Source organism: Myxocyprinus asiaticus, chromosome 15 (genome assembly GCF_019703515.2).
Source record: "Myxocyprinus asiaticus isolate MX2 ecotype Aquarium Trade chromosome 15, UBuf_Myxa_2, whole genome shotgun sequence".
In the NCBI taxonomy this organism is placed as follows: Eukaryota; Metazoa; Chordata; class Actinopteri; order Cypriniformes; family Catostomidae; genus Myxocyprinus; species Myxocyprinus asiaticus.
In genome coordinates, this window is record NC_059358.1 from 22,882,166 (window position 1) to 22,909,626 (window position 27,461).

Below are 27,461 nucleotides of genomic sequence, written 5' to 3' on the forward strand. Positions count from 1 at the left end.
TGAAGCTTTTTAGAAGAATTTCTCAGTTCTGTTGGTCCTTTCAATGCAAGTGAATGGTGATCAGAAATCACAAGGTACAAAAATCACATAAATGCAGTATAAAAGTAATCCATACAACTCCAGTGGTTTAATCTATGTCTTCAGAAGCGATATGATAGGTGTGGGTGTGAAACAGATCAATATTTTTTTTCTTTTTTTTACGATACATTCTCCTCCCTGCCCAGTAGGGGGCGATATGCTTATGTAAATCACCAAAAACAGAAGAAGAACTCTTAAGAGAGAAGAGTGCTTATGAAAGTGAAAGTGGAGATTTATAGTAAAAAATTACTTAATTATTGATCTGTTTCTCACTGCTTCTCATTTACTTGCATTTAATGGACCAACAGTTCTTCTAAACATCTTCATTCATGTTCTGCAAAAGAAAGTCATGCACATCTGGGATGGCATGAGGGTGAGGAAATGACCAAATATCCCTTTAACATTCACTTATTTTTACAACACATACAATGATGACTTATGATAAAGTGAAAATCTTAGTGAATGCCGTATGTGGTATAATGACATGGAGAGCTTAAATAATTTTCAAGTAATTACATATATTGCGGAGTGGAGTGGAGTGGGTAATTTCCCCTGTCTGCTCAAACCCTTTTGTAATATGTCCATTTCAGCTCCACTTGGGGTTTTGCATTTCTCATTCCTGTCTGGTGAGAGAAGACCTTCTCCAAGTGGTCCTGGAGTAAGAGAAAATACAGACACTGCGACTTTCAAAACTCATGCAAATTCACATAACTCTGCTTCCTGCTCTGTTTCACTCTGCACCGCTCACATACTCTGGTTTGAAACACCACGAACAGACTAGCAGAGTGATACAAAGAGTGTTACATAGACTGTCCAAGTGCTTTCATATGAAATAATCAGCACTTTCGGAACACAATTTGTCCAATCAGTTTGGAGGCACAATAACATGAGGGTGAGTGAGTAATGACAGAATTTTAATTTTTGAGTGAACTATTCCTTTAAATTGAACTTAACAGTCAGTAACGTTATGGCTGTTCAAACAGAGCTCTAAAATATCTAATCAGAAGGCAACAAATAAGCTTGTATTTGCCAAAATATATTCTGCTTGTTTCTATCCATTCACTTCCCACAATAATCCTTCTGTCTGACGCAGTGTCTGGACACATGTTAATGAATGAAGCTCTAAAGATTGAGAATTATTTTTGGTGTACTGTGGATTAAAACTACTGAGATTGTCATTTCAGATAGTTGCTGATTGAAGCACAGATTATTTGCACTTTTAATGCTGTTTATATATGGTAAGGGCCTCGAAAGATACATGAAAAGCTGGACATACACAACTCCGTCAGTTCATTTTTGCTGATCACACAGAATATTCTTATTTCCCCAAGCCAATAATGTAAACACACCACTTTCCACTCTTCCAACATGTTGTCACCCATGACACCAGGGTGCAAGAAGACCCCCATCCCCCCCACTTCCCCCAACAGATGAGCTCTGGCAAATATCAAACATAAGGCATAACCATGTTTTTTTTACAAATGTCCCGTGACACCATCCTCCGATCCCCCACTCAAACTTTCTTAGTCTCCTCTTGTTTTCATGTGTTTGTTATGGAACATGTTGCTTAGAGATGTGCAAAAATGAAGGTAATAGATCTACGGTGTAGCAGCAGAGATACTGATTAGTGATACAGAATAAGAATGTATGAGTCTCTGGCTTGTTACTCCATATCCCATTTTGTCTCAACAGTGATATCTATCTCTTTCAAGATCTACAATCCATCATGAAACTTTATAGAACATACCAGTACAGTATATAAAAATTGTTGTGTTTATAAAAGCATATATATTATTGGTAAAATGAAAATTATCTCTACCATTAACTTATACATTTTGCTTTAATGTTATTGCTGTAATATTGTTTATTTGACAACTAATTTCAATATAGGAAGGTTGTGGATTTATTGCAAAGACAGAATAGCCTAATAATCATTTCACTGTAAGCAATAAAAACAGTATTTGGGTCAAAGAAGAATTTTATTTACAGAATGAACAATTACAATTTTCTAAATTTTCTAAAGGCAAATAAGCAAAACTTTTGTGATTATGTAATTATTCTGCCTTGTTCCATGACAAAATAACACAGTAGAATGAAAGGGCATTTTTGAGAAAATGTCCTTTAACTTGCACAAGACATTCTTTGGAGAAAACAAAAATAACTATCAAATGGAAAGATTTATACATATTTTAGTCAATTCTTGGATAACAGGGAATAAATATAAGATTTAAGTTTTTTTTAATAGATTAAATTAAAGAATAAAAATTAAATATTTATTTTATAGCAACATGAACACGTCTCTAAGTACTCTCCAGGTAAGCAAGAATTTATGCCACAAACACACCACAAATGTTCACAATTCCCAGAATACACCTTCCCTTCTAATACCATGGGGGAAAATGAAATTGTTTGGACAAAATAAGCTCAAATACTTTGAGCATTTAAATATAAAACATTTCACAGAACTGCCAGGCCACAAGTCAAATAAGTTACTGGGAAAACTACTGGATGGCACAAATCTTGAACATGGATATTTAATGTTAATATGTCTGTTTGTCATAGATGCCACTTCAATATGTGGAGTGTGTGCAGTTTGCATGTTATCCAGACAGTGAGTGTGTCTAGAGCATGGCTTGAGTCTCTCCACCAGCTGCTGCTCTCTTCTTCTCCCTCTTCTTGATTCGGTACATAGCAATGATCAAGAAAATAACTGCAAGAGAAAACAATTTTAAAGTGAACTTCATCTTATTAAACACTTGCTCTTTTTTACTTTAATGAGCTGCAATATATCAGTCTTACTGATGAAACCAAACACTCCTGCCAGTATGCCAATGGTGGAAGACATGCCCAGCTTCCAGCTATGAACTGCTGGCTCGATGTAACAGTAGCCCAAAGAAGTGCAGTTACATACACGCACTAAGAGAGAGAAAGAGATCCATCTCATTAAATCTGTGTTTAAGATGTTAGTATATGATTGAGTAGAATGGTATATGTGAAAGATAAAGACAGAAAATTAAGAATTGGGGAGAGAAAAAATATTCACCATCAAATCTCTGGGTGATACCTATCCCATCATTGTCTTTGATGTTGATGGGAACAGAGACGTTCTGATAAGATGAGGGCTTCTTCTTCAGAATGAGCTGCGCTGAAGTTCCTGCAGATATACAAACAGGTAACACAAATTTATTACACAGCTCACTAGAATACTTGATTCTGATTGGTCAATGGCACCATCTAGCAGTCTGATCTTTCTGAGTAACAACTGCACATCCACATATCAGACCACTCATCCGGGTATTGCGAGCCATCTTTACTACTTCTCGGATCACTGTGCAATCTCTTTAAACAGTGCCGATTTCTCAGGACCAGCAAAGCCTTCTCATGCCTAAAAAATGTATATTTTTTCATCCTTTCATTCTCATTGACCTTTTTGCCTATGTATTTTCAATCTTTTTCAACTCCTAATTAATCTACATATGAATAGCAAAAAACAAAAAATGTTTATCCAATCAAAATTTATTCCTCCATTCTTACAAGCAAAGTGTGACAACTGTTTCACAAATCGCATGCCCGAAGCCATGCTCCTTAGCCAAAGCAGCGCGCGAGTCTGAGCTCCACCCCGTCAGGCCTTCAGAATATTTGCAGAATCCCCCAACAGTGTAAGTGAATAGGCATCTAAAGTCAGATTGTCAGATTAATCAGCCAATCAGATTGATTTATTTGTTCTTGTGGGTGTGGTGTTTCGGATATGTCCCAGTCCAGGCCTTCTAGCTGTCCTTGAGTGACACAATCACACTTTAAGTGATGTACGTAATTTGAAAGCGAAGAGCGCAAGATCTTGCTGACGAGTCAGCTGTCATCCCTGCTTGTATTGCCGTTGAGAAAGAGACCCTTATGGATTTAAAAACCCGAGATGTTCTGCATGATTGTGCGACTGATTAATTAAACAGGAAAGGAGGACTGATTTTCACTTCAAGCAAATTGGTAAGTGCTTTTTGCATTGTTATAGCAACATCAGGAGTTCACTATCTGTCACTCACTCGACGTTGTGTCGATGTAGTGACACTAGGGGTCACTCTTGGGAGCCCCAAACACCTCTGATCTTTGAAAAAAGGCCAATGGGAATTGGCGAGTGGAATTTGCACGCCACTCCCACGGACATACAGGTATAAAAGGAGCTGGTATGCAACCACTCATTCAGATTTTCTCTTCGGAGCCGAGCGGTTCTATTCATTGAGCTGAATTCTCTGTGATTCTCATTCACCTCCTCTGCTGGATTCTAAGGTGCATTTCAGCGGCTTCTCCCCCTCTGCACCGGTGCAGAGCAGAGAACCCCCCTTGGCGCTTCGGCAGAAATAACTCAAACAAAAAGAGTATATTCTAAAAGAGTATATTTTCTTCTAAAAGAGCGGCACACACAGAACGTCTTTTTAAAGATGCCTTTCCGTTTGTGTGTTATTCCTGGTTGCGGTCGTTATCTCTCGGCTTCTGACGATCACGAGCACTCTCTTACATGTCTGGGCGCTGCCCACGTGGAGACATTGTTCGTGGATGGGTCTTGTCCTCATTGCGAGAACATGACCATGGCAATTTTGCGGTCGTGGCTTGCCTTCGTGAGAAAGCAAGCCACCCCAGCGGTTCCCCGCCTCAGTCCTTCTACCTACGGGTATGAGGCTATGGCGGTTAGCACTGGGGGAGATTTGGGGACCTCAATGGGAGCACCTCTGATGGGTATCCCCCCACGGACCTCCTATTCCTCAGCACGCTCGCTTGCCCCAATCGGGATCTCGGATGAGACCACCGGCTCGTCTCAGGGCGAATTCGACCTCTTATTCAGAGCCCGGGAAGACGATGAGCTCTCGAGCACAGCATCAGAGAGCAGGCTCGTTCAGTCTAATGCGGAGGCTTCGGCTGGGCTTCCTCCCTTGGGTGTGGTTGCCCAGTCGCAGGCCGACATGCTTGTCCGGGCAGCTGCGAGTGTCGGGTTAGAGTGGAACCCTCCACTCTTCCCTGAACCCTCGCGGCTCGATGATTGGTTCCTCGGCTCGGAGCGCCGCTCACGGCCGCGCCCAGCCCCGGTTCCTTTCTTCCCGGAGGTGCATGAGGAGCTGACAAGATCATGGAGGGCACCTTTCACGACCCGATCCCAATCTCTCAGCTCCCACGCCCTCACTACCCTCGATGGTGGGGCTGCCAGGGGCTATTCGGGGAACCCCTAGGTGGATAAGGTGCTTGCGGTGCACTTGTGCCCACAGAGCGCCACCACCTGGCGCGGGCACCAGAAGCTCCCGTCCAGGGCCGATAGGTTCACGTCATCTCTGATGGCTAAGGCCTACAGCGCCGCTGGACAAGCCGCCTCCGCCCTGCATGCCATGGCTCTCCTGCAGGTACACCAAGCCAAGGCACTGAAAGAACTGCACGAGGGTAGTTCCGACCTGGGATTGATGCAGGAACTGCGCTCAGCGACCGACCTCGCTCTCTGGGCGACAAAGGTCACGGCGTGGTCTCTCGGGCGGGTGATGTCCACCCTGGTGGTCCAGAAACGCCACCTTTGGCTCAACCTGGTCAAGATGAGAGAGGCTGACAAGGCACGGTTCCTTGACGCCCCCATCTCCCAGGTTGGCCTGTTCGGCGACACTGTTGAGGACTTTGCCCAGCAGTTCGTGGCGGTGAAGCAGCAGATGGAGGCCATTCAACATATCCTGCCCCAGCGTGGCTCAAGACCCCGCACCCTGTCTGCTCGTCGCCAAGGTCGTCCTCCTGTAGCAACAGCACCGGCTCCCCTGCAGCCCGCCCCCACTGCCCGGCCCCGGCGTGGAGCCCACCGCAGGAAGCAGATGCCACCCGTCTCACGGCCGGCCGCCAAGAACCCGAGAAAGGCTTCGAAGTGCCCCTGAGACGGGCGACCCAGGGATGAGGAGACCTGCTGCTCTGGAGCTGGTGAACAGACCACTCCATCCCCCGGTGGAGGGCCGGGAGGAGAATCTTTTGTTTCATTTTCATTTAATTTCGCCTCATGCCCAAGAGGCTGCGGTACCCAAAAGTTCAACAAAAGAGCGGTTTTCTTGTTCCCTGGGTCACATATCCGGTGCGCACGGCCATCATCACGACCACCGCCCACCATTCCATTTCGGCAGGTTTGGCGCTCCAACAGCGGCCCTCCCGCACCTGTGCGCCCAGCTGTGGCACAAGCATGCCCACACCGGGATGGTTCCGATGGACTGCAGGGACGATATACTTCCTCCCCCCTCCCCGACCGATCCTATGGTGGGTATCAGGAGCCAGGTAAGTGCTTCGATGTCCTTTGACTCAGCACGGCCACGGGGCTCAAGCCCCCTTGATGTGGTGCCTCAGGCTCCACCCTGCTGCGAGGCCCCTCCCGCCGGTATGTCCGACGAGATTGTCCCCTTGGTCCCCCTCTCCCGGAGAATGGACGCGTGGCTCGCGCTTTCCAACCCGTTGCGATGGCTGATCCGGACCGTCTGACTTGGCTATATGATTCAGTTCGCCAGGCGTCTGCCCAGCGGCATTCACTTCACCTCGGTGAAGGGCGAGAATGCCTCGACCTTGCACACGAAATCGCTACCCTCCTATGGAAGGGTGCGATAGAGCCTGTCCCTCCAGCCGAGATGAAGAAGGGGTTTTACAGCCCCTACTTCATCGTACCAAAGAAAGGCGGTGGGTTGCGGCCAATCTTGGACCTGTGAGTACTGTACCGGGCTTTGCACAGATTCCCGTTCAAGATGCTGACACAAAAACGCATTCTAGCGAGCATCCGGCATCAAGATTGGTCTCGCAGCGGTAGACCTGAAGGATGCGTACTTCCACGTCTCGGTTTTACCTCGACACAGACCCTTCCTGCGTTTTGCTTTCGAGGGCCGGCATACCAGTACAAGGTCCTCCCCTTCGGCCTGTCCTTGTCCCCTCGTGTCTTCTTGAAGGTCGCAGAGGCAGCCCTTGCCCCACTAAGGGAAGTGTGCATTCGCATCCTCAACTATCTCGACAACTGGCTAATCCTAGCTCACTCTCGGGATGTGTTGTGTGCGCACAGGGACCTGGTGCTCACACACCTCAGCCGGCTGGGGCTTTGGGTCAACTGGGAAAAGAGCAAGCTCTCCCCGGTTCAGAGCATCTCTTTTCTCGGCTTGGAGTTGGACTCAGTCTCGATGACGGCGTGCCTCACGAACAAGCGCGCACAGTCGGTGCTGGACTGTCTGAAGGCGTTCAGACAGAAGACAGCAGTCCCAATGAAATTTTTCAGAGGCTCCTGGGGCATATGGCATCCTCAACAGTGGCCACACCGCTTGGGTTAATGCATATGAGACCGCTTCAGCACTGGCTTCAGACTCGAGTCCCGAGATGGGCATGGCACCACGGGACACATTGCGTGGTCGTCACGCCGATCTGTCGCCACCTCTTCAGACCTTGGACCGACCTGACATTTCTACGGGCAGGGGTTCCCCTAGAACAGGTCTCCAGGCACGTCGTGGTTATGACAGATTCCTCCAAACATGCTGGGGCAGCGTATGCAATGGGCACACAGCCGCCGGCTCCTGGAATGGCCCGCGGCTACGTTGGCACATCAACTGCCTCGAGTTGTTGGCAGTACTGCTCGCCCTGCAGAGGCTTTGGCCATTGATCCAGGGCAATCATGTGTTGGTTCGGACAGACAACATGACAATGGTGGCATACATCAACCGCCAAGGCGGCTTATGCTCCCGTTGCATGTCACAGCCCGCCGTCTCCTCCTCTGGAGTCAGCAGCACCTCAAGTTGCTGCGAGCCACTCACATCCCGGGCGACCTCAACACCGCAGTGGATGCGCTGTTATGACAGGTTACGCTCAGGGGAGAGTGGAGACTCCACTCCCAGGTGGTACAGCTGATTTGGAGTCGATTCGGTCGAGCACAGGTAGACCTGTTTGCTTCCCAGGAGTCCTCCCACTGCCCGCTTTGGTATGCCCTGACCGAGGCACCCCTCGGTATAGACGTGCTGGCACACAGCTGGCCCCCAGGACTACGCAACTATGTGTTTCCCCCAGTGAGCCTACTTGCACAGACCCTGTGCAAGGTCAGGGAGGACGTGGAGCAGGTCATCCTGAAAACACCCTACTGGCCCACCCAGACGTGGTTCTCGGACCTCACGCTCCTCGTGACAGCCCCCGGTGAATTCCCCTGAGGATGGACCTTCTTTCTCAGGGACATGGCACCATCTGGCACTCGCGACCAGACCTCTGGAATCTCCATGTCTGGCCCCTGGACAGGACATGGAAGACCTAAGTGGCCTACCACCTGTGGTAGTAGACATGACCACTCAAGCTAGGGCTCCCTCTACGAGGCGCCTGTATGCCTTGAAGTGGTGTCTATTCGCTAAGTGGTGTTCTTCCCGATGCGAAGACCCCCAGAGATGCGCAGTCAGATCAGTGCTTTCCTTCCTGCAGGAGAGGTTGGAGGGGCGGCTGTCCCCCTCCACCTTGAAGGTGTATATAGCCGCCATTTCAGCACATCACAATGCAGTGGGTGGTAAGTATTTGGGGAAGCATGACTTGATCATCAGGTTCCTGAGAGGCGCTAGGAGGTTGAACCCCCCCAGACTGCACCTCATTCCCTTATGGGATCTCTCTGTAGTCTTTTGGGGACTACAGGGAGCTCCCTTTGACCCGTTGGTGTCAGCTGAGCTAAAGGCACTCTCTCTGAAGACTGCCCTCCTGACTGCACTCACTTCCATCAAGAGGGTAGGGGAACTGCAGGTGTTCTATGTCGGCGAAATGTGCCTGGAGTTCGGCCCGAGCTACTCTCACGTGATCCTGAGACCCCGACCGGGCTATGTGCCCTAGGTTCCCACGACCCCATTTAGGGATCAGGTGGTGAACCTGCAAGCACTGCCCCAGGAGGAGGCAGACCCAGCCTTGCCATTGATGTGTTCAGTGCACACTTTACGCATCTATTTGGATCCCACACAGAGCTTCAGAAACTCCGAGCAGCTCTTTGTCTGCTTTGGCGGACAGCGGAAAGGAAGCACTGTCTCCAAACAGAGGATCGCCCATTGGGTCATTGACGCCATATCACGCTCAGCATGTGCCGCCCCCCGCGGGGCTATGAGCCCATTCTACCAGGGGTGTGGCAAAATACACCCCCCCTTCTCTGGGCGGGGTGTGGTCTCCGTGGTGTCTTCCCCTTGGGAGTGACACCCCCCCGACATAGACATTTATGGGCCCCCAGTTGGTTAACAAATTCCACTCTTTTTGGGGAGAAAAGAGAGGAAAATAGGCCATGGCTGGGCTAGCCTGTCCCTATTTTTTGGGCAGTCGACTTGTTCCCGAAGGACCGTTCGACACCCATAAGAGCACTGGGGGATGTTATGTGATGGCCTGGTGTGCTGGCTACGAGGCACACAGCGGTCTGCTCCTCTCACACTGCCAGTCCACGTAACACAGTTCAACTAGTTGTGGCGTTTTGTATAGGGACCCCTAGTCTCACTACATCGACACAACGTTGAGTGAGTGACAGATAGGGAACATCCTGGTTATTTTCGTAACCTCTTTTCCCTGATGAAGGGAACGAGACCTTGTGTTCCTCTTGCCACAACACTGAACTACCCACTGAAATGGCCGGGACCTAGTTTTGGCTCCTCAGCACAAAACCTGAATGAGTGGTTGCATACCAGCTCCTTTTATACCCGTATGTCCGGGGGAGTGGCATGCAAATTCCACTCGCCAATTCCCATTGGCCTTTTTTCAAAGATCAGAGGTGTTTGGGGCTCCCAAGAGTGACCCCTAGTGTCACTACATCGACACAATGTCTCGTTCCCTCCATCAGGGACAAAAAGTATACCAGGACGTTTTCTAAGTGTAAATTAGGCTGCTTGAGCATTCAGTGTTGGATCAGGTTTTGAAAAGTAACTGTGTACCCTGACGAAACAAAATTTTTTGTAAGCAAAATTTAAATCACAAATATTATTGGAGAGCTTTTTCTTGGTATTAGACTTCATTGGTTCTGGCTTTCATGCGTGGACGTGTTTTTAAAATGTAAACGTATTATTTGTTGACTGCCACGTATTGTATGATAGGCATATGGTGTCTTATTCATTGTGAAACTGTGTTTTCTTAATGGCATGAATCGCACTGAAGGCCTAGACTTCATGCATGGGCCGCGGCTGTCTTTAAATAAGCTAATAAAGTAATTTAAACTAAAATCAATGTTTCACATGCATTTATTTATTTATTTAGCAAGTAGTCTTGTAATAAGATGCATAATGAGCAGTCAGACAGTTATTAATTACAAAGTAAACACCAGCAGATCTCTGATGCAAACCAGAGATGGATTTCAGCTGTTCAGCGATTTATTTCTTCTCACATAATTACACAATTTTAACGCAAATGTCCATGCATTTATTTATTTATTTGGTTTGTAGCCATGCAAAAAGTGAGATAATGTACAGTTAGCCGGTTATTATTGCAAAATAAACCCCTCCATACTGATACAAGACCCCTCCGCTTTGCGTCAGGATCACCATGTTGGGGTTTATTTTGTGACAACAACCGGCTGACTGAACATTATCCCTTACGTAACAGGTCTGATCATATCCTGATTCTTCAGTGTCATCAATTATATTGTCAATGGCAATGTAACTGTTAGGTTATGAAGATAAAGAGTTACAGTGACAAAGAAAAAAGGTATGCCCACCATCCACTGCTTTGATCTCCCAGTTTGGTGACTTGCGGGGCATGGAGAAAGTGAAAGGCTCTCCGAAGGGGTGGCCATCGTTATCCACAGCGGTGATCATCAAAGGCGCCATCTTCTGCACACAGATGAAGCCCTGCGTCTCCTGCAGTTTAGGGTAGTTGTCATTTACATCCAGCAGATGGATGACCACCTTCATCTCAGCCTCTTGCTCATCACCCTCTAAAAGTAACAGAAACAATATAGAATCTAATACCTACTAAATCACATTCACCATAGACCTGGATAGATGCAGTGTCAGATTGGAGAGTCTGAGATAGTAATAGCCAGGAACTGAAGAATGTTGCTCTTTCTTTGGTAACAAAATGTACTCAAATACGCTCTTTAAAAAAGTCCCTAAACTATTCTGAGACATTTTATGTGACACAGATCCTCTGCAGTGTTCTCACCTGACTCATAAGCGATAACTTTCACTGTGATCTCCTCAACCATCTCTCTGTCCAGGGCAGCTTTAGTCTTCATTTCTCCAGTGTCAACATCTAGCTCCAACCAACCCTGCTCATCCCCTTCCATCTTAAACCTGACACACAACATATAAACACAGTAATTGGATGAATAGCAATTAAAAATGCTAATCAGTTCTAACAAGAGGTATCAAAGTCCTTTTGAATCAAGTCACTTGGTAGCTATCTTGGCAGTTATTTTCTAGTCATGCAAAAACTGCTCCTGTCCTTCTTGAATGGGAAAAAACAAGTGTTTACAAAGTTTACATTTCAATAACATGTCAAATCACCAATAGCAACTGACAACAATGGTCAATGGACAGTCTAGATTTTTTTGCACAAATCAGGCTAAAAAAAAACTTGGTCTAGTTAATAATAATGCATATTCTATAGCAAAAGACTAGGTGATGCCTTTACCAACAATGCTCTTTTTATTTGAAAGATGGGACTTCCTGTCCTTTAGCCATCATATTAAGCATTGTGATTTCTCCCATCCTTCTGTACACCAGCATACAGTATGTTACGTTTTGAATGCTGGTGCACTGGTGTTTCATCAAGGCTTTTTGACTAGCTTGACCAGCTGGTTCAGCAGCTAAACCAGCATAGACTAGCATGGAAACTGCATGGTGGATAAATTGGTCTTGTCAAAGGGCATTCATGTCTATATGGGTGGTCTATCTCCATCTTGTTCTGTCCCTGCGGGCATATTTTATTACAGTTTAGGCTGTATTTATGACATAACATAACAGTTAAAACAAGCCTATACAAAATTACTGTTGATTGTCATTTTTCATTAAGAAGTTATGTAAGCCCACCATCAGGCTTGGTTGGGATAATCAGTGTTCAGGACTGTGGCCTTTATTTATTTCAACATTTAACTGCTGGTGTATAACTAAATCAACCAGTAGCATAATTACAGTACTATGACTGAAATATTTATTTTATCTGATCTCCCTTGAATTCTTTCAAATCAATACATGTAGGAGACACATATTCAAAAGTATATTGTTATATTCATGGCATTACTTGAGAGCCTTTCCCTCTGGATCTCTGGCGGCAGCCGTCATTATTACAGTCCCAATGGTGAGGTTTTCTGGCACATTGACATTGAGAGACTCCACTTCAAATTCTGGAGGCTCGTCCACATCCACCAGCTGAATGACAACAACTGCTGTGGCACGATCATCATATTCCACATCTTTTATCAGGGGCTCGGGATTACGGGCATCAATCTGGAGTTTGTAAGAACTCTGGACCTCATAATCCAATGGCTGAAGAGACAGATTTAGGAGAAATATACCGTAAAGAGGATAAAGGAAATAAGGATAACATAAAGCAAAACTTAACACTGTGGTTCTAGCTTTTGTGTCCTCAAGTTTGGTATCCTCACAAGGAAAGTCCTGTTTACCTGTGCGATGTACACCCTGCCTTCTCCAGTGGCTTCATCAACCTCAATGGCAAAGAGGTTCTGTGGGTCTCCACCAGTAATGTGATATTCTACCTTAGAGCTTCCTGTTCCTGGGTCATCTTCATCTGTGGCTTTGATGGTGAGCAAACTGGTGCCGACATCAGCCAATTCAGGAACACTGTAAATTCCATACTGTAAATGTAGAGAAGAATCAATTAGCTCATAGTAAATCAGAGCAGTGAGTCAATATTCAATTATCTATAGCAGGGGTTCCCAATTTATTTTTATTTTTTTATCAGCTGTACCACTATAATCTAAAATACTGTGTGTATTGAAGTATTTATTTAAAGGGATAATTCACCTAATAAAAAAATGTAAAGAAATCTGTCAAATTTTCTCACCCTCATTGCAAACCCGTATGATTTTCTTATGCAGAACACAAAAAGGGATCTTTAATGAATATTTGAGCCCATCTTTTCAAAACAACGCAGTGAATAGTGCCTCACAATAAAGGATTCAAAAGTATTGTGAAAGTGGTCTATGTAACTTGGGCATCATATTCCAAGTCTTCTTGCGTGAAAACGTGAACACTGTGAACAAACATTCACTCATGAAAGTGTAATAGACATCATTATTTTCAACTAAAAATTACTTAAATTTCAGGTTGTTTCTAAGCAAAACCTATCATATGCCTTCAGAAGACTTGAAATATGATGCACAAGTCACATGGATTACTTGTATGATACCTGTCAATCTATTTTTAAGCTTTTAAATGAGGCACTATCCACCATTGCCATTGTATTGAAAAGACGAACTGAGATACTCATTAAATTATCTCCTTTTGTGTTCTGCATAAGAAATTATAAGTCATATGTGTTTCAACTGACATGAGGATGAGTACATGATAATAGAGTTTTTATTTCTGAATATATTTCTTTATTCCTTTAAGGAATGTTAACTTCAATGTTAATTTAAAAAATAAATTATTATGAATTTCACAACATCTTTGCTTGTTTACTTGTGAAATATTTCCATGGTTATTTAATTTAATTTAATTATTTAATTTTCAGTTTGTATTTCTATCTCACAGACCCCTGGGGTATAACTTAGGTAAGTAAAATAGATTCATACATCATTTTTCTCGAAGACAGGAATCTCATTATTGATGTCAATGACCTTGATGACTGCTGTACAATTCGTGGCGTGAACTACAAAGAATTGCAAACATTAGGATGTACATTCTTCTTCATAACATAACATATGACAGTAAATTATATATTTAAAGGATGCTTGGATCGGTTTGATCATGAGAAGAACTTGTGTATGCTGCAGGCAAGTTCAGTTTGACTGTACCTCCATCGCTCACAGAAAAGGTGAGCTCATACTGAGGCACGTCTTTCCTCTGGAAATTTTGTTTGGCCACTTGGATTTTGCCATTGACCTGGTCAATGCTGAACAGTTTATCAGATGGCTTGTTAGGGGACTGGCTCACAAGTGTGTAGGATAATAATGAGTTCAGGGTGTTCTCCTCATCATTATCATGAGCAGGCAGAACACCAACCAGATGACCTAAACAGCGAACAAAACATATGCATATAATTGCAAATGTCAATAGAACATTACAATTCTGTTTGGTGACACTAGTGACAGAGAAATGACACAGTTCAGTTGTAATCATTATTATTAATGATCACAAAATGCAGAGATGTGCACTTGCTATTGACAAATACACACATATATACACATTACCTATGGGCTCATTCTCCTGCACCTCATACACAGCTTCATCACACACAGGAATGTTATCATTCTCATCCTCCACCCGCACATGAATTTCCATGGGTTTGTCCAGCTCAACACCTTGATCATCTTCTGCCATTACCACCAATATGTACTACATCACACACACAAATATGATACACAGAACCAGGGTTACAATGTACAGTACCGGTCAAAAGTTTTGAAACACTTGACTGAAATGTTTCTCATGATCTTAAAAATCTTTTGATCTGAAGGCGTATGCTTAAATGTTTGAAATTAGTTTTGTAGACAAAAATATAATTGTGCCACCATATTAATTTATTTCATTATAAAACTCAAATTTTATAAAATAAATTAAAAAAAAGTTTTTGAAATTGATGACTTGGACCAAATATTAAAGAAAAGCAGCCAATAAGTGCCCAACATAGATGGGAACTCCTTCAATACTGTTTAAAAAGCATCCCAGGGTGATACCTCAAGAAGTTGGTTGAGAAAATGTCAAGAGTACATGTCTGCAAATTCTAGGCAAAGGGTGACTACTTTGAAGATGCTAAAATATAACACAGTTTTGATTTATTTTGGATTTTGTTTAGTCACAACATAATTCCCATAGTTCCATTTATGTTATTCCACAGTTTTGATGACTTTACTATTATTCTAAAATGTGAAGAAAAAAATTATAATAAAGAATGAGTGTGTTTCAAAACTTTTAACCGGTAGTGTATATAGAAAAACAAACACATTAACTCATCTCTGGTCCTCATGTCCATATTCTCATATTCTTTCTTTCTTTCTTTCTTTCTTTATTTATTTCTTTCTTTCCTATTTCCTGTGTTCTCACCATATCCTTCTCTTCTCTGTCCAGACGGTCGGTAACATAGATCTCTCCGTCTTCATTGATGGTGAACGGGAAGGGAACCCTTTCTTTCTGTGCCAGCCTGTACAGTGCATTGGGATCATTGGACCGCACCTATAATACAAAAAACACACACACACACACACACACACACACACACTCCCAGTTTAATGAGTTGTAAAAACAAAACAAAACAAAACAAAACAATATACTGCCTACCAGAACCAAAAGGACTTTCGTAAGTCACTTTGGATAAAAGCGTCTGCCAAATGAATAAATGTAAATAAATGTAAATGTAAAACATAACATTATTGTTCGCAGATCCAAACTTACTGAGGCAACGTGCATAGGGTATTCCCCTTCAACATTTTCCTTGATGGTGATTGGTCCAGGGTTGACCCAGAGGTTTTGAATTATAGCAATGTTGACCCGTGCTGTGTTGCTCAGTGAGTTTGAAGCCCCGTCTCCCATGTCCTCTACACGAACAATCAGAGCATAGTCTGGATCCTGATGGAGATTTAGTTGTCTTCTCTCTGTTCATACAAAAAATAAACATTCATCAATTATTACTGATTATTACACTGCTCTCTTGATTCTGATTGGTCAATTGTGGCATTCTAAGTTTAAATATTTTTGCAAAATGACCACTAAACAGTATAATTTACTGTTGAACCAGCCAACTGTTTCCTAAAAAGCTTTGCTAGTTTCATATAACTGTGTGATCTTTTTGTTCTCACATAATAAAATCATTTAATTTCAAGTCAGTATTTTATGTCCATTTATTTATTCATTTGTTAAGTAGCCATGCAATAAGAGGGATAATGTACAGCTAGCTGGACATTTTTACAAAATAAACCCCTTCAGGTAGTTCAAGGTTGTTACCAGATCTGAATATGTATTAAGTGGTGATGTTTCAGTCAATAAAAACATCACCATGAGTTTTCATATATGAGTTTTCATATTAGCCCAATATGGGAGCACTAATTTCACTGGTCAAGTTCATGGGACGATTTAAACTCTAACATCATATTAGCCAATTAGCACTAACTTCCATAGTACTGTAAATCAGTAGCATGGTATTCAATGATTTAAGATGGAAATGTGAAGCGTGAATAGTTGATGCAGTAATCTGAAGTGCTGGAGCTCAGTTAATGACTGCATTCTTATTTACAGAATGTGGCACGTTTCACACACACCAGAGCAATGTAATTACACAAAACCTGCCAGCCATAGACATAAACATTCTGTCCTCCCTCATCCTCTCATTTGTTTAAAGAGGATCACTAACAGAGGGTAAAGACCCAGACCATGCTGTCAGATCTATTTGTTCAGTTGAATTTAATGTGTTATCTCTAGTGAAATATTAGTAATTGAATCTGATTTTTGTAAGATGAGTAGAATTACTGGTTAAGGAGACAGTTCATCCTACAAAAAAAAAAGATAATTTATTCACCCTCATGTTGTTCTAAACCTGTATGACTTTCTTTCTACCGTGGAACACAAAAAAAGATGCAAGGCAGAATGTTAGGCTCAGTCACCATTCACTTTCATTGTATGGAAAAAAGATGCAATGAATTTGAATATTTGAACATTCTGCCTAGCATATTCTTTTGTGTTCCATGTGATAAATTAAGTCATACAGGTTCGGAACAACATGAGGGTGAGTAAATTATGACATAATGTTTTATTTTTGGGTGAACTATCACTAAGTCCCTCTGTGGTACGAGCAAGTCAATGCAGAACAGTGGATAAAACTATAATAATATAATCATTGTGTGTTTCTCAATGTTCTCACCAGCATGCTCTACACAAGTGTAAAATGGGTTGATCTCAAGAGGCACATTGTTCGTTGGTGTGCAGAAGTCCTCAAACTTCCTCCTCAGAACATCAGGACTGCCACGAACTTCCCCGTGGCTGTACATCAACGTGGGCCTTGCCCTCAGAAATGTTTCTCCTGCAACATAACAGCAAAACACAGTATTATCTTATTTTTAAGAGAAATAACATTTTGGCACTCAATATATATATATATATATATATATATATGTGTGTGTGTGGGTGTGTGTGTGTGCTCAAATGTTTGCATACCCTGGCAGAAATTGTGACATTTTGGCATTGATTTTGAAAATATGACTGATCATGCAAAAAAACTGTCTTTTATTGAAGGATAGTGATCATATGAAGCCATTTATTATCACATAGTTGTTTGGCTCCTTTTTAAATCCTAATGATAACAGAAATCACCCAAATGGCCCTGATCAAAAGTTTTCATACCCTTGAATGTTTGGCCTTGTTACAGACACACAAGGTGACACACACAGGTTTAAATGGCAATTAAAGGTTAATTTCCCACACCTGTAGCTTTTTAAATTGCAATTAGTGTCTGTGTATAAATAGTCAATGAGTTTGTTAGCTCTCACGTGGATGCACTGAGCAGGCTAGATACTGAGCCATGGGGAGCAGAAAAGAACTGTCAAAAGACCTGCGTAACAAGGTAATGGAACTTTATAAAGATGGAAAAGATATCCAAAGCCTTGAAAATGCCAGTCAGTACTGTTAAATCACTTATTAAGAAGTGGAAAATTCAGGGATCTCTTGATACCAAGCCAAGGTCAGGTAGACCAAGAAAGATTTCAGCCACAGCTGCCAGAAGAATTGTTCGGGATACAAAGAAAAACCCACAGGTAACCTCAGGAGAAATACAGGCTGCTCTGGAAAAAGACGGTGTGGTTGTTTCAAGGAGCACAATACGACGATACATGAACAAAAATGAGCTACATGGTCGAGATGCCAGAAAGAAGCCTTTACTGCACCAATGCCACAAATGATAACACCTTGACACGCCTCACAGCTTCTGGCACACTGTAATTTGGAGTGATGAGAATTTGGAGGCATTTTGCCAAGATAAATGGGCAGCTATACCACCTGCAAAAATTTGCCATTCTGTTATAACCTACAGTTGAATATGAATACCATAAGAAATAAAATACATTTGTTTTTTCCTGCTCACTCATGTTTTCTTTAAAAATGGTACATATATTACCAGTTCTCCAAGGGTATGCAAATTTTTGAGCACAACTGTATATATACATGTGTATATATATATATATATATATATATATATATATATATATATATATATATATATATACACACACACACCAACATACAAAATGACATCTCAGGTGTTGGTGATTACTGGATAAGTATTAAAAAATAAAGCAATAAAAAATCATTTAATAGAGATTAACCTCACAAAGACCAATTTCTAGCCAATGAAATATTTGAGTTAGGCATAACTATAAGAAATTATATTCACTATTGAATTTTCCATGTCTCTTACGGATTTTTACTAATAATTAAGAATGCTGAATTATCATAATATGCACATTTATACATGTTGCATGCTTGTTTGGTTTGTTTGTGTGTTTCTGTGATGAATGTGTTGGCTTACCCTCCTCTGTTATAAAGATCTCCCCATTGTCCGGGTTGATCCCAAAGTAAAATATATTTGTGGGATTGGGGATTTGGTTCACAATGCTGAATCTCAGTTGAGCATTTGGTGTGTTAGGATCATCCGCATCTGAAGCGAACACCTGCACAAATGGAACTCCTACACACACACACACAAAATGACAATACAGCAATTAAAAGAGTGTTCATGGAAATTTGGTGTGCATAATCATGAGTTTTCAGCACCTGTTCCAGCAGCCTCCTCTTGACAACGTATGTTCCTTACCTGCAGGCGAATGCTCTCTAACTGTACCACTGTACTGACTCTCACTGAAGACTGGAGGATTGTTGTTGACATCCACAACTTGTAAGACAACCGAGTAAGGCCCATCAACAATTTCATCATCTGCTGAGTGTGCCTCAATCTAAAGAAAAAACATCAACAACAACACATTTTCAATTGTTTGGTGGAATTTATATTTACATTAATATTTACATTTAAAAGGATTTTGAAATGAAAATTCTCTCATCATTTACTCACCCTCATGCCTCTTTCTTCTGCAGAACACAAACAAATATTTTTAGAAGAATATTTAAGCTCTTTTCAGATCCTTTCAATGCAAGTGAATGGTGGCCAGGCCTTTGAAGCTCCAAAAAGTAGATAACGGTTGGTTTTGAGTGAGAACAAACCAAAATATAACTTCTTTTTCATTGTACATCTCTAGGCATGATCATGATTTCAAGCTCGATTACACTTCGTAGTGACTGACGCCTGCACAGAGCACTAGATGGCGCAACAGGAAGTGTAATCGAGCTTCAAATCACAATCACCAAGGAGACTGCTGTCAAGATTTATTGTGAAAAAGGAGTTTAATTTTGGTCTATTCTCACCCAGAACCATCTGGATCACTTCAGAAGACATTGAGTAAATTACTAGAGTTGAATGGATTACTTTAATGTTGTCTTTGCTTTTTGGAGATTCAGTGGTCTGGCCACCATTTACTAGCACTGAAATGACCTACTACAGAGCTGAAATATTCTTCTAAAAACATTGTTTGGGTACTACAGAAGAAAGAAAATCATACACATCTGGGATGGCATGAGTGTGAGTAAATGATAAGAGAATTTTCATTTATGGGTGAACTATCCCTATTAAGGTACATTCAGTAATTATACATAGTTTGTTTATGTCGCGTTGGCTGATATTGTAGCCATCTTGGACTTACAGTATACTACAGTATGCAGTATACTGCATCACACAAATGCAAAAGTTTTCAGTTACCAAAGGCATTTTAGAAATGCTCTATTCATATGTGGTATTTTTCAGCCATCATAAATGCATTCACTAAGTAAAATGGCCAATAAAAGGGGGGATACTGAGATAAAGTGAGAAGTATTTGGCTGGTCATGGGATCTTAACATGTCTGCCCCAATGAGAAGACCCCCACCCCATGTAGAGTAAAACAGCTTTTTCTAGACCACTGATATGACTGGAGTGAGAGTACATCAGTTAAAGTACTCATTTACACTACCGGTCAAAAGTTTTGAAACACTTACTCGTTCTTTATTATAATTTTTTTTTATCACATTTTAGAATAATAGTAAAGTCATCAAAACTGTGGAATAACATAAATGGAACTATGGGAATTATGTTGTGACTAAACGAAAACCAAAATGAATCAAAACTGTGTTATATTTTAGCATCTTCAAAGTAGTCACCCTTTGCCTAGAATTTACAGACATGTACTCTTGACATTTTCTCAACCAACTTCTTGAGGTGTCACCCTGGGATGCTTTTTAAACAGTATTGAAGGAGTTCCCATCTATGTTGGGCACTTATTGGCTCCTTTATTATTTGGTCCAAGTCATCAATTTCAAAAAAGTTTTTTTTAATTTTATTTATTAAATTTTAGTTTTATAATGAAATAAATTAATATGGTGGCACAATTATATTTTTGTCTACAAAACTAATTTCAAACATTTAAGCATACACCTTCAGATAAAAAGATTTTTAAGATCATGAGAAACATTTCAGTCGTGTTTCAAAACTTTTGACTGGTAGTGTATGTGTAAAACTTTTTTAAAGAGGAAAATATCACAAAATGTGCATTAGCTTGAGGCCATTGTGATGAATAGATGGTAAGTATACAATTTAGAGTGTTATTAGCTAGGTAAAGAAGTGCTTGCTGTACCAAAGCGTGCTAACCAATAAACTGAATATAGATACAATAACACCTAATCCAAATAAACAAAAATTTTTATTTCATCAATCCAAGTATTAAAATGTATATGAATATAAACTGTGTGCTATGCTCAACATACTGGAAAAGGCACAACATGTACATTTTGTGTCTATTTTAAGACCCAAGTATTCGTATGTTATGTGTAATGCATATTACATCTAGATGGTGGCTTTTATCAGGGCTCCACTCCAGAGGTTCCTCCAGGTATAGCCAGCCATCTGAAGTGATACTGATCTTTCCTTCTGTCTCTCCATTTACATGGTATGAAGAAACACCTTCAACTGCAGATGTAAACTGAACAAAGACAACTTGAGAACAATTTTTTATGATATTCTAATGAACACATTTAATCAACAAGGATGTCACATGTTATGATAGTGTTACATTAAAGCAGTAAATATGACTATTATAAATCTAGAAAAATACCTGGTGAATGGCATAAGGCACAGGTGTGTCCTCTGGCACATCTAAAACTTTATGTCCTAAGGGCCCTTTTTTATCCTCCATACCTATCCCATGAGCCTGTGACAAAAATCATTAAAATTTAGGTGAAGCCTTGACTGTGCTGTGAAGGTTGCTGAATATATTTGCACATTTCTGTTTTAAGTGGAACAAATCATTCAGCTTTCCAATGAAGGAATGAATCAGGATTGTGTCTTCAACTGATTAATGAAGTGTGGGGAGAAAATTGGACTTCAGCACTGTTACTCATTTATAGACGGAATCAAATATTGCAAGAAGACTACAAGGTCATTGAATTAAAATCCCACTCGCTCACATACGTACAGTGCTGATGAGAAGGGTCAAGTAGAGCAAATGTGCACCTCTCATCATCCTGAGCAACAAAACCTGATGGAGAGAAATAAGCTTTTAACGATGTGGAGTTCATGACTACATTTTATTGCAAAAGCAGTCATTTTCTAAATTGGTTCATTCTAATTTATAGGAATGACATTAATTTGTTAAATAATTTCAGCAACTTCATGACAGCTGCTTTAGGATGTTTTTTTGTTTTGTTTGGTTTTTTTGTTTGTTTTTTGTTTTTGGCTGCGATGTGCAGTGTATGTACATAGTGAGAATTACTTGCCCACACTGGAAATAGAACGTTAGCAAAACTATCATCTGTTTCTTTAATGTTAAACTTCAGTCAATGATTATAAGCAAAAACACTTGGGTCAGAAGCCTTGAGTAATAGTTACTGTACATTAGTACAATAGAAAAATTAGAAATATCTCATCTTATTAATCCTCTAATCGTGTGCTTTGCTGTGTTTGTGTACAGGAATTTGTTTAGGAAATGATTATATTATATTATATTATATTATATTATATTATATTATATTATATTATATTATATTATTTTATATTATTTTGAAACATGTCTGGGTCATTGACAAATAAGGTTGTCTGAGGTGATAAACATTAGAAATATTTTATAAATCTGGTTTAAACACATGTATCAAGTTCGTAGAAATGTAATCTTTGAGTTCATGTTGTTTTTTCAAATTGTTTGAAAAAAGTTTATAGCAGTGTGTACAAAGAAAAAATATTTAATGACTTTAAAAATGTCCTGTGGTGCAACCATCAAGTAAAATATATTAAAATAGATATAAATATTGATATTTAATGAGATTACAAAATAATGATTTGTTTTTAAATCTGCACAGTCTTGTGGGTCTAAAGAGATCTTCTCTGTTTTATGTTTTTTTGTCACATGACAACAAAATTTCTACCTATATGGTGGAAGGTTTGGGACTAACGGAATACATGTAACGGGATTACGTATTTAAAATACAAAATATAAGTAACTGTATTCCACTAGTTACAATTTAAATCATTGGTAATTAGAATACAGTTACATTCCAAAAGTATTTTGATTACTGAAGAGATTACTTTGTATTTTATTGTCATTTGTTTCATTTAATGATGCAATCCAAAGAGCGTTTGAACAGCGGTGAAACACTTTCTTATGATGTGTTACATTCATACGAGCAGACAGAGAAGTAAGTTTGAAGTAAGTTTGGAGCAGAAGAAATAGAAATAAACCTTGTGTAAATTGTCAGCTTTACGCTAAGCTAAAATGCTATTTCTAGCTATTTTACATGCACATTACCAGGCACGATCATATTTTTTTTATCAAGAAAATTCACGTTGGATAATAATTGATTTTTTCTAGTAAGACCTTTGATATTAGAGCAAATATTGTATTCTTAATAATAATTTTTGTATTGTTTTCATGTAAAAATATCTAAAAATCCTTAAAACAAGATCAGTTTGATTGATCTTGTTTTAGAAACAACACTGCATAAGTTATTTAGGTTTTCCAGAGAATGCATTTTTAACATGTGTATTTTGTCTTACTGTACTGGCAGAGTTTTTATAGTCAAAACAAGTGAAAAAATCTACCAGTGCTGAAGAAGTAATCCAAAGTATTTAATACGTTACTGACCTTGAGCAATCTAACGGAATATGTTACAAATGACATTTTACAGCATGTATTCTGTAATCTGTAGTGGAATACATTTCAAAAGTAAACCTCCCAACCCTGCATGTTGGTTGCACCACATGACTTAGATTTTGGGGGCAAAAGTTTTTCAAATATTAATCATGCTTTAAAATAAAATTGTTTCACTGCATTTTTTTTTTTCAAAGAAATTATACTAAATTATTATTCAGCACAACTTTTTTTTTTTGAGAATTTCAGCTTTTCATTTACTGCCTCCGGATGGTTGCACCACATGACAGTTTTTACTTTTAGCCCCAGAAAACATATCACAATGATGTTAAACTCAGTAATTGAAAACATTTTCATCATAGAAGTGTATTCAAGTAAATGTTTAGTGTGAATTGCATTTGTAATGTATTTTTGGATAATTTATTAGACGCAGACAAAAAAATGAGCGTCACATCATTGATCCATCTATTAATGTGTGGATATCCAATTTCTGACTCATCTCATGTGCACAAAATAGTGAGTGAGTGGCATTTGATGGTGACATTATGACTTGTTTGTCATGTGGCACAGTGTGAGTTTTTATTTTTTATTTTTTTTATGTGAATCGCAGCCCATAAAAAGGTTATTTAAAGGTTACTTGGCATTCTAAAGTGGGTGGTGCCTCCTGTGCCAGACAGAGCTGAGTGTAAATGTGTGCATGTGTGTAGTTGCGTGTCAGTGCCGTATGGTCGCAGTGTATCAATATGTACAATGTTTGTATTGAAGTTGTATTGTAAAGCCTAATTTATTAAACTAATTTATCATTAAACAAGTATAGAAAATATGGATCAACACATCTTAGAGGAGGAACAGTCCAAAGTATTTATATAATACAGTAAGTACAGTTGAAGTCAGAAGTTTACATACACCTTAGCCAAATACATTTAAATAAGAAAATATGTTTTTCACAATTCCTGACATTTAATCGTAGAAAACATTCCCTGTCTTAGATCAGTTAGGATCACTATTTTAAGAATGTGAAATGTCAGAATAATAGTAGAGAGTATGATTTCTTTCAGCTTTTCTTTCTTTCATCACATTCGTAGTGGGTCAGAAGTTTACATACACTTTGATAGTATTTGGTAGCATTGCCTTTAAATTGGGTCAACTTGGGTCAAACGTTTTCGGTAGCCTTCCACAAGCTTCTCACAATAAGTTGCTGGAATTTTGGCCCATTCCTCCAGACAGAACTGATGTAACTGAGTCAGGTTGTCAGCCTCCTTGCTCGCACACGCTTTTTCAGTTCTGCCCACAAATTTTCTATCGGATTGAGGTCAGGGCTTTGTGATGGCCACTCAAATACCTTGACTTTGTTGTCCTTAAGCCATTTTGCCACAACTTTGGAGGTATGCTTGGGGTCATTGTCCATTTGGAAGACACATTTGCAACCGAGCTTTAACTTCCTGGCTGATGTCTTGAGATGTTGCTTCAGTATATCCACATACTTTTCTGTCCTCATGATGCCATCTATTTTGTGAAGTGCACCAGTCCTTCCTGCAGCAAAACACCCCATCCTAACAGGTTGGGATGGTGTTCTTCGGCTTGCAAGCCTCACCCTTTTTCCTCCAAACATAACGATGGTCATTATGGCCAAACAGTTAAATTTTTGTCTCATCAGACCAGAGGACATTTCTCCAAAAAGTACGATCTTTGTCCCCATGTGCACTTGCAAACTGCAGTCTGGCTTTTTTATGGCGGTTTTGGAGCAGTGGCTTCTTCCTTGCTGAGCAGCCTTTCAGGTTATGTCGATATAGGACTCGTTTTACTGTGGATATAGATACTTGTCAACTTGTTTCCTCCAGCATCTTCACAAGGTCCTTTGCTGTTGTTCTGGGATTGATTTGCACTTTTCGCACCAAACTACATTCATCTCTAGGAGAAAGAATGCATCTCCTTCCTGAGCGGTATGATGGCGCGTGGTCCCATGGTGTTTATACTTGCGTACTATTGTTTGTTACTAAAGGCTTGACATCATTTTCTGGAATTTTCCAAGCTGCTTAAATGCACAGTTAACATAGTGTATGTAAACTTCTGATCCACTGGAATTGTGATATAGTCAATTAAAAGTTAAACAATCTGTCTGTAAACAATTGTTGGAAAAATTGCTCATGTCATGCACAGAGTAAATGTCCTAAACGACTTGCCAAAATTATAGATTACTAGTATTAAATCTGTGGAGTGGTTAAAAAATGAGTTTTAATGACTAAGTGTATGTAAACTTCTGACTTCAACTGTAACTCATAATCTAGTGTTCAATTTGATTTGCTGTCCATACATTTGACCTGTAAAGACGTTAATTCTTTCTTTTTTTCTCTCTGACCTCTTAGCAATTTCTACATTTAAAGAAAACAATGTGGTGCTTTTTCAAGGTCATGTCTTAAAATTATCAATTCAATATCAATTGATTCTCAAATTAAAGGATAACTCAACTGATACTGGTATGAAACAATATTTTTCTTTGTAACAGTAAAATCTATTGATTTCTGAATTGAACATGTTAAGATTACTTGGCACGGTTGGTAAATGAAAGTAAGTTGCAGATCACTGATCAATACAGGAAGTTCTGTACAGGTGTGGCTCCATACTTTAGGACTCTTAGACAGCAACAAAATACTGCAATGATAAACAGATTTATTTAGCGATGTTTGTCTGATCACACATATTATGAACACTGCATTGGTTGCAATTGGAGTCCAATTGGAGAAAAGTTGTGTTGACTGTTCTACTGAAATATTGGATTTGAAAAGCTGCAATGTTGAGTGCTTTACTGATACTGGATTTTTATTTCACTTGTATCTGTCTGATTTATTGTGAAAGGCAAACACACCTACAGACAGAAATAGGTGACACATAGGTGACATTGAGATGTTAATGTGACTTCTAATAAGCTACTTTCACCCTTTCCTTCTGCCTAAAACTCTTGATTGACACAATTAGCAAATAAATTGGTCAATATTTGATACATTGGTTAATATTATTGCCTTTTCATATCTGTGTTGAATTATTCTGATTCTACATTACAAATGCCATCTTAACCAGTTACCGCTGTGATCACATTAAAGTTAAATATGTCTGTGATAATTTGACTTTTCAAACTGAAGGTGAACTTGCTGCTAGGTACTGAAACTGTAAACCACTCCAAACAAGATATAAAATAACAGAATAATGCAGTGACAATCCATTAACAAGACACTAAACAGCTCTAACTATAATTTCAAGTATTGACAGATAGGAGGACCAGATGCCTTTTCATTGAAAAGGCTTATGACCTCTGATGACATTCTGAGAGCACTGGGTCAAAAATGTCATAGCCACACTTCCTAAAGCAAAATAAACTCATAACTACATTTACACACAGAACGCAAGACTGCTACAACTAGACAGTGTGTTTATTATCTTTAAATGTCCTCAATATGACTACAGCTGGGCAACACCCTTCTGAAAATACTGAGCAATGTCAAACAAGATCACAGCTTTTTATAGGCCTTGAAAGCATAATCACAAATCAAATTACATATACGCTTCTAACATGATATATACTAAAGAATCAGCCTAAATAAAAAGATAGAAACAAAGAAGAAATTAAAGATAATATAAGAGACAGACCTGTGAGCAGAGCTCCTCTTCTCAACAGACAGAAGGTTTCAGTCTCACAGTGCTTCCTGCTTCAGTCAAAGTTTAACTCAGCTTTATTGAGCCTAGTCATTATCTACTGATTCAACGCTAAGAGGAGTGGACCTTCAGGTTGAGATATTTTATGGCACTGGATCGCGAATAGGCAATAGCACACTGGATCAAAGTTAGGTGCCGATGTGTGAGTATAAATGAAGAGCAATGCATTACAGTGACTATACAGTGTAACTGAAAAGACACACAACACCCATTCATTCTCAATCTAGTGCGTGTCAGTTTCTTTGTAATCAAGGGCCTTTCTCTGCAAATCCATGCAGGACAGATGACGACAAAGGAGAAAAAGCACTGATGC

The 27,461-nt window shown here is 40.2% G+C and overlaps 1 protein-coding gene across 1 annotated transcript; it reads right to left on the bottom strand.

The window, feature by feature from the left end:
• Positions 1–2,038: 2,038 nt before the first annotated feature.
• On the bottom strand, positions 2,039–27,169 carry LOC127452861 (cadherin-17-like). The gene is made up of 19 exons (XM_051718664.1): positions 27,083–27,169; positions 21,770–21,832; positions 21,410–21,505; positions 21,140–21,277; positions 19,027–19,165; positions 18,742–18,900; positions 17,083–17,241; positions 15,621–15,820; positions 15,273–15,401; positions 14,420–14,564; positions 14,024–14,239; positions 13,802–13,878; positions 12,671–12,862; positions 12,289–12,533; positions 11,209–11,339; positions 10,763–10,981; positions 3,122–3,232; positions 2,878–2,994; positions 2,039–2,788 (listed from the first exon to the last, which is right to left on the bottom strand). Exons 2-19 carry the CDS (start codon positions 21,815–21,817, stop codon positions 2,700–2,702), a joined length of 2,610 nt encoding a protein of 869 aa, XP_051574624.1. The 5' UTR covers positions 21,818–21,832; positions 27,083–27,169; the 3' UTR covers positions 2,039–2,699.
• Between the last annotated feature and the right edge of the window lie 292 nt (positions 27,170–27,461).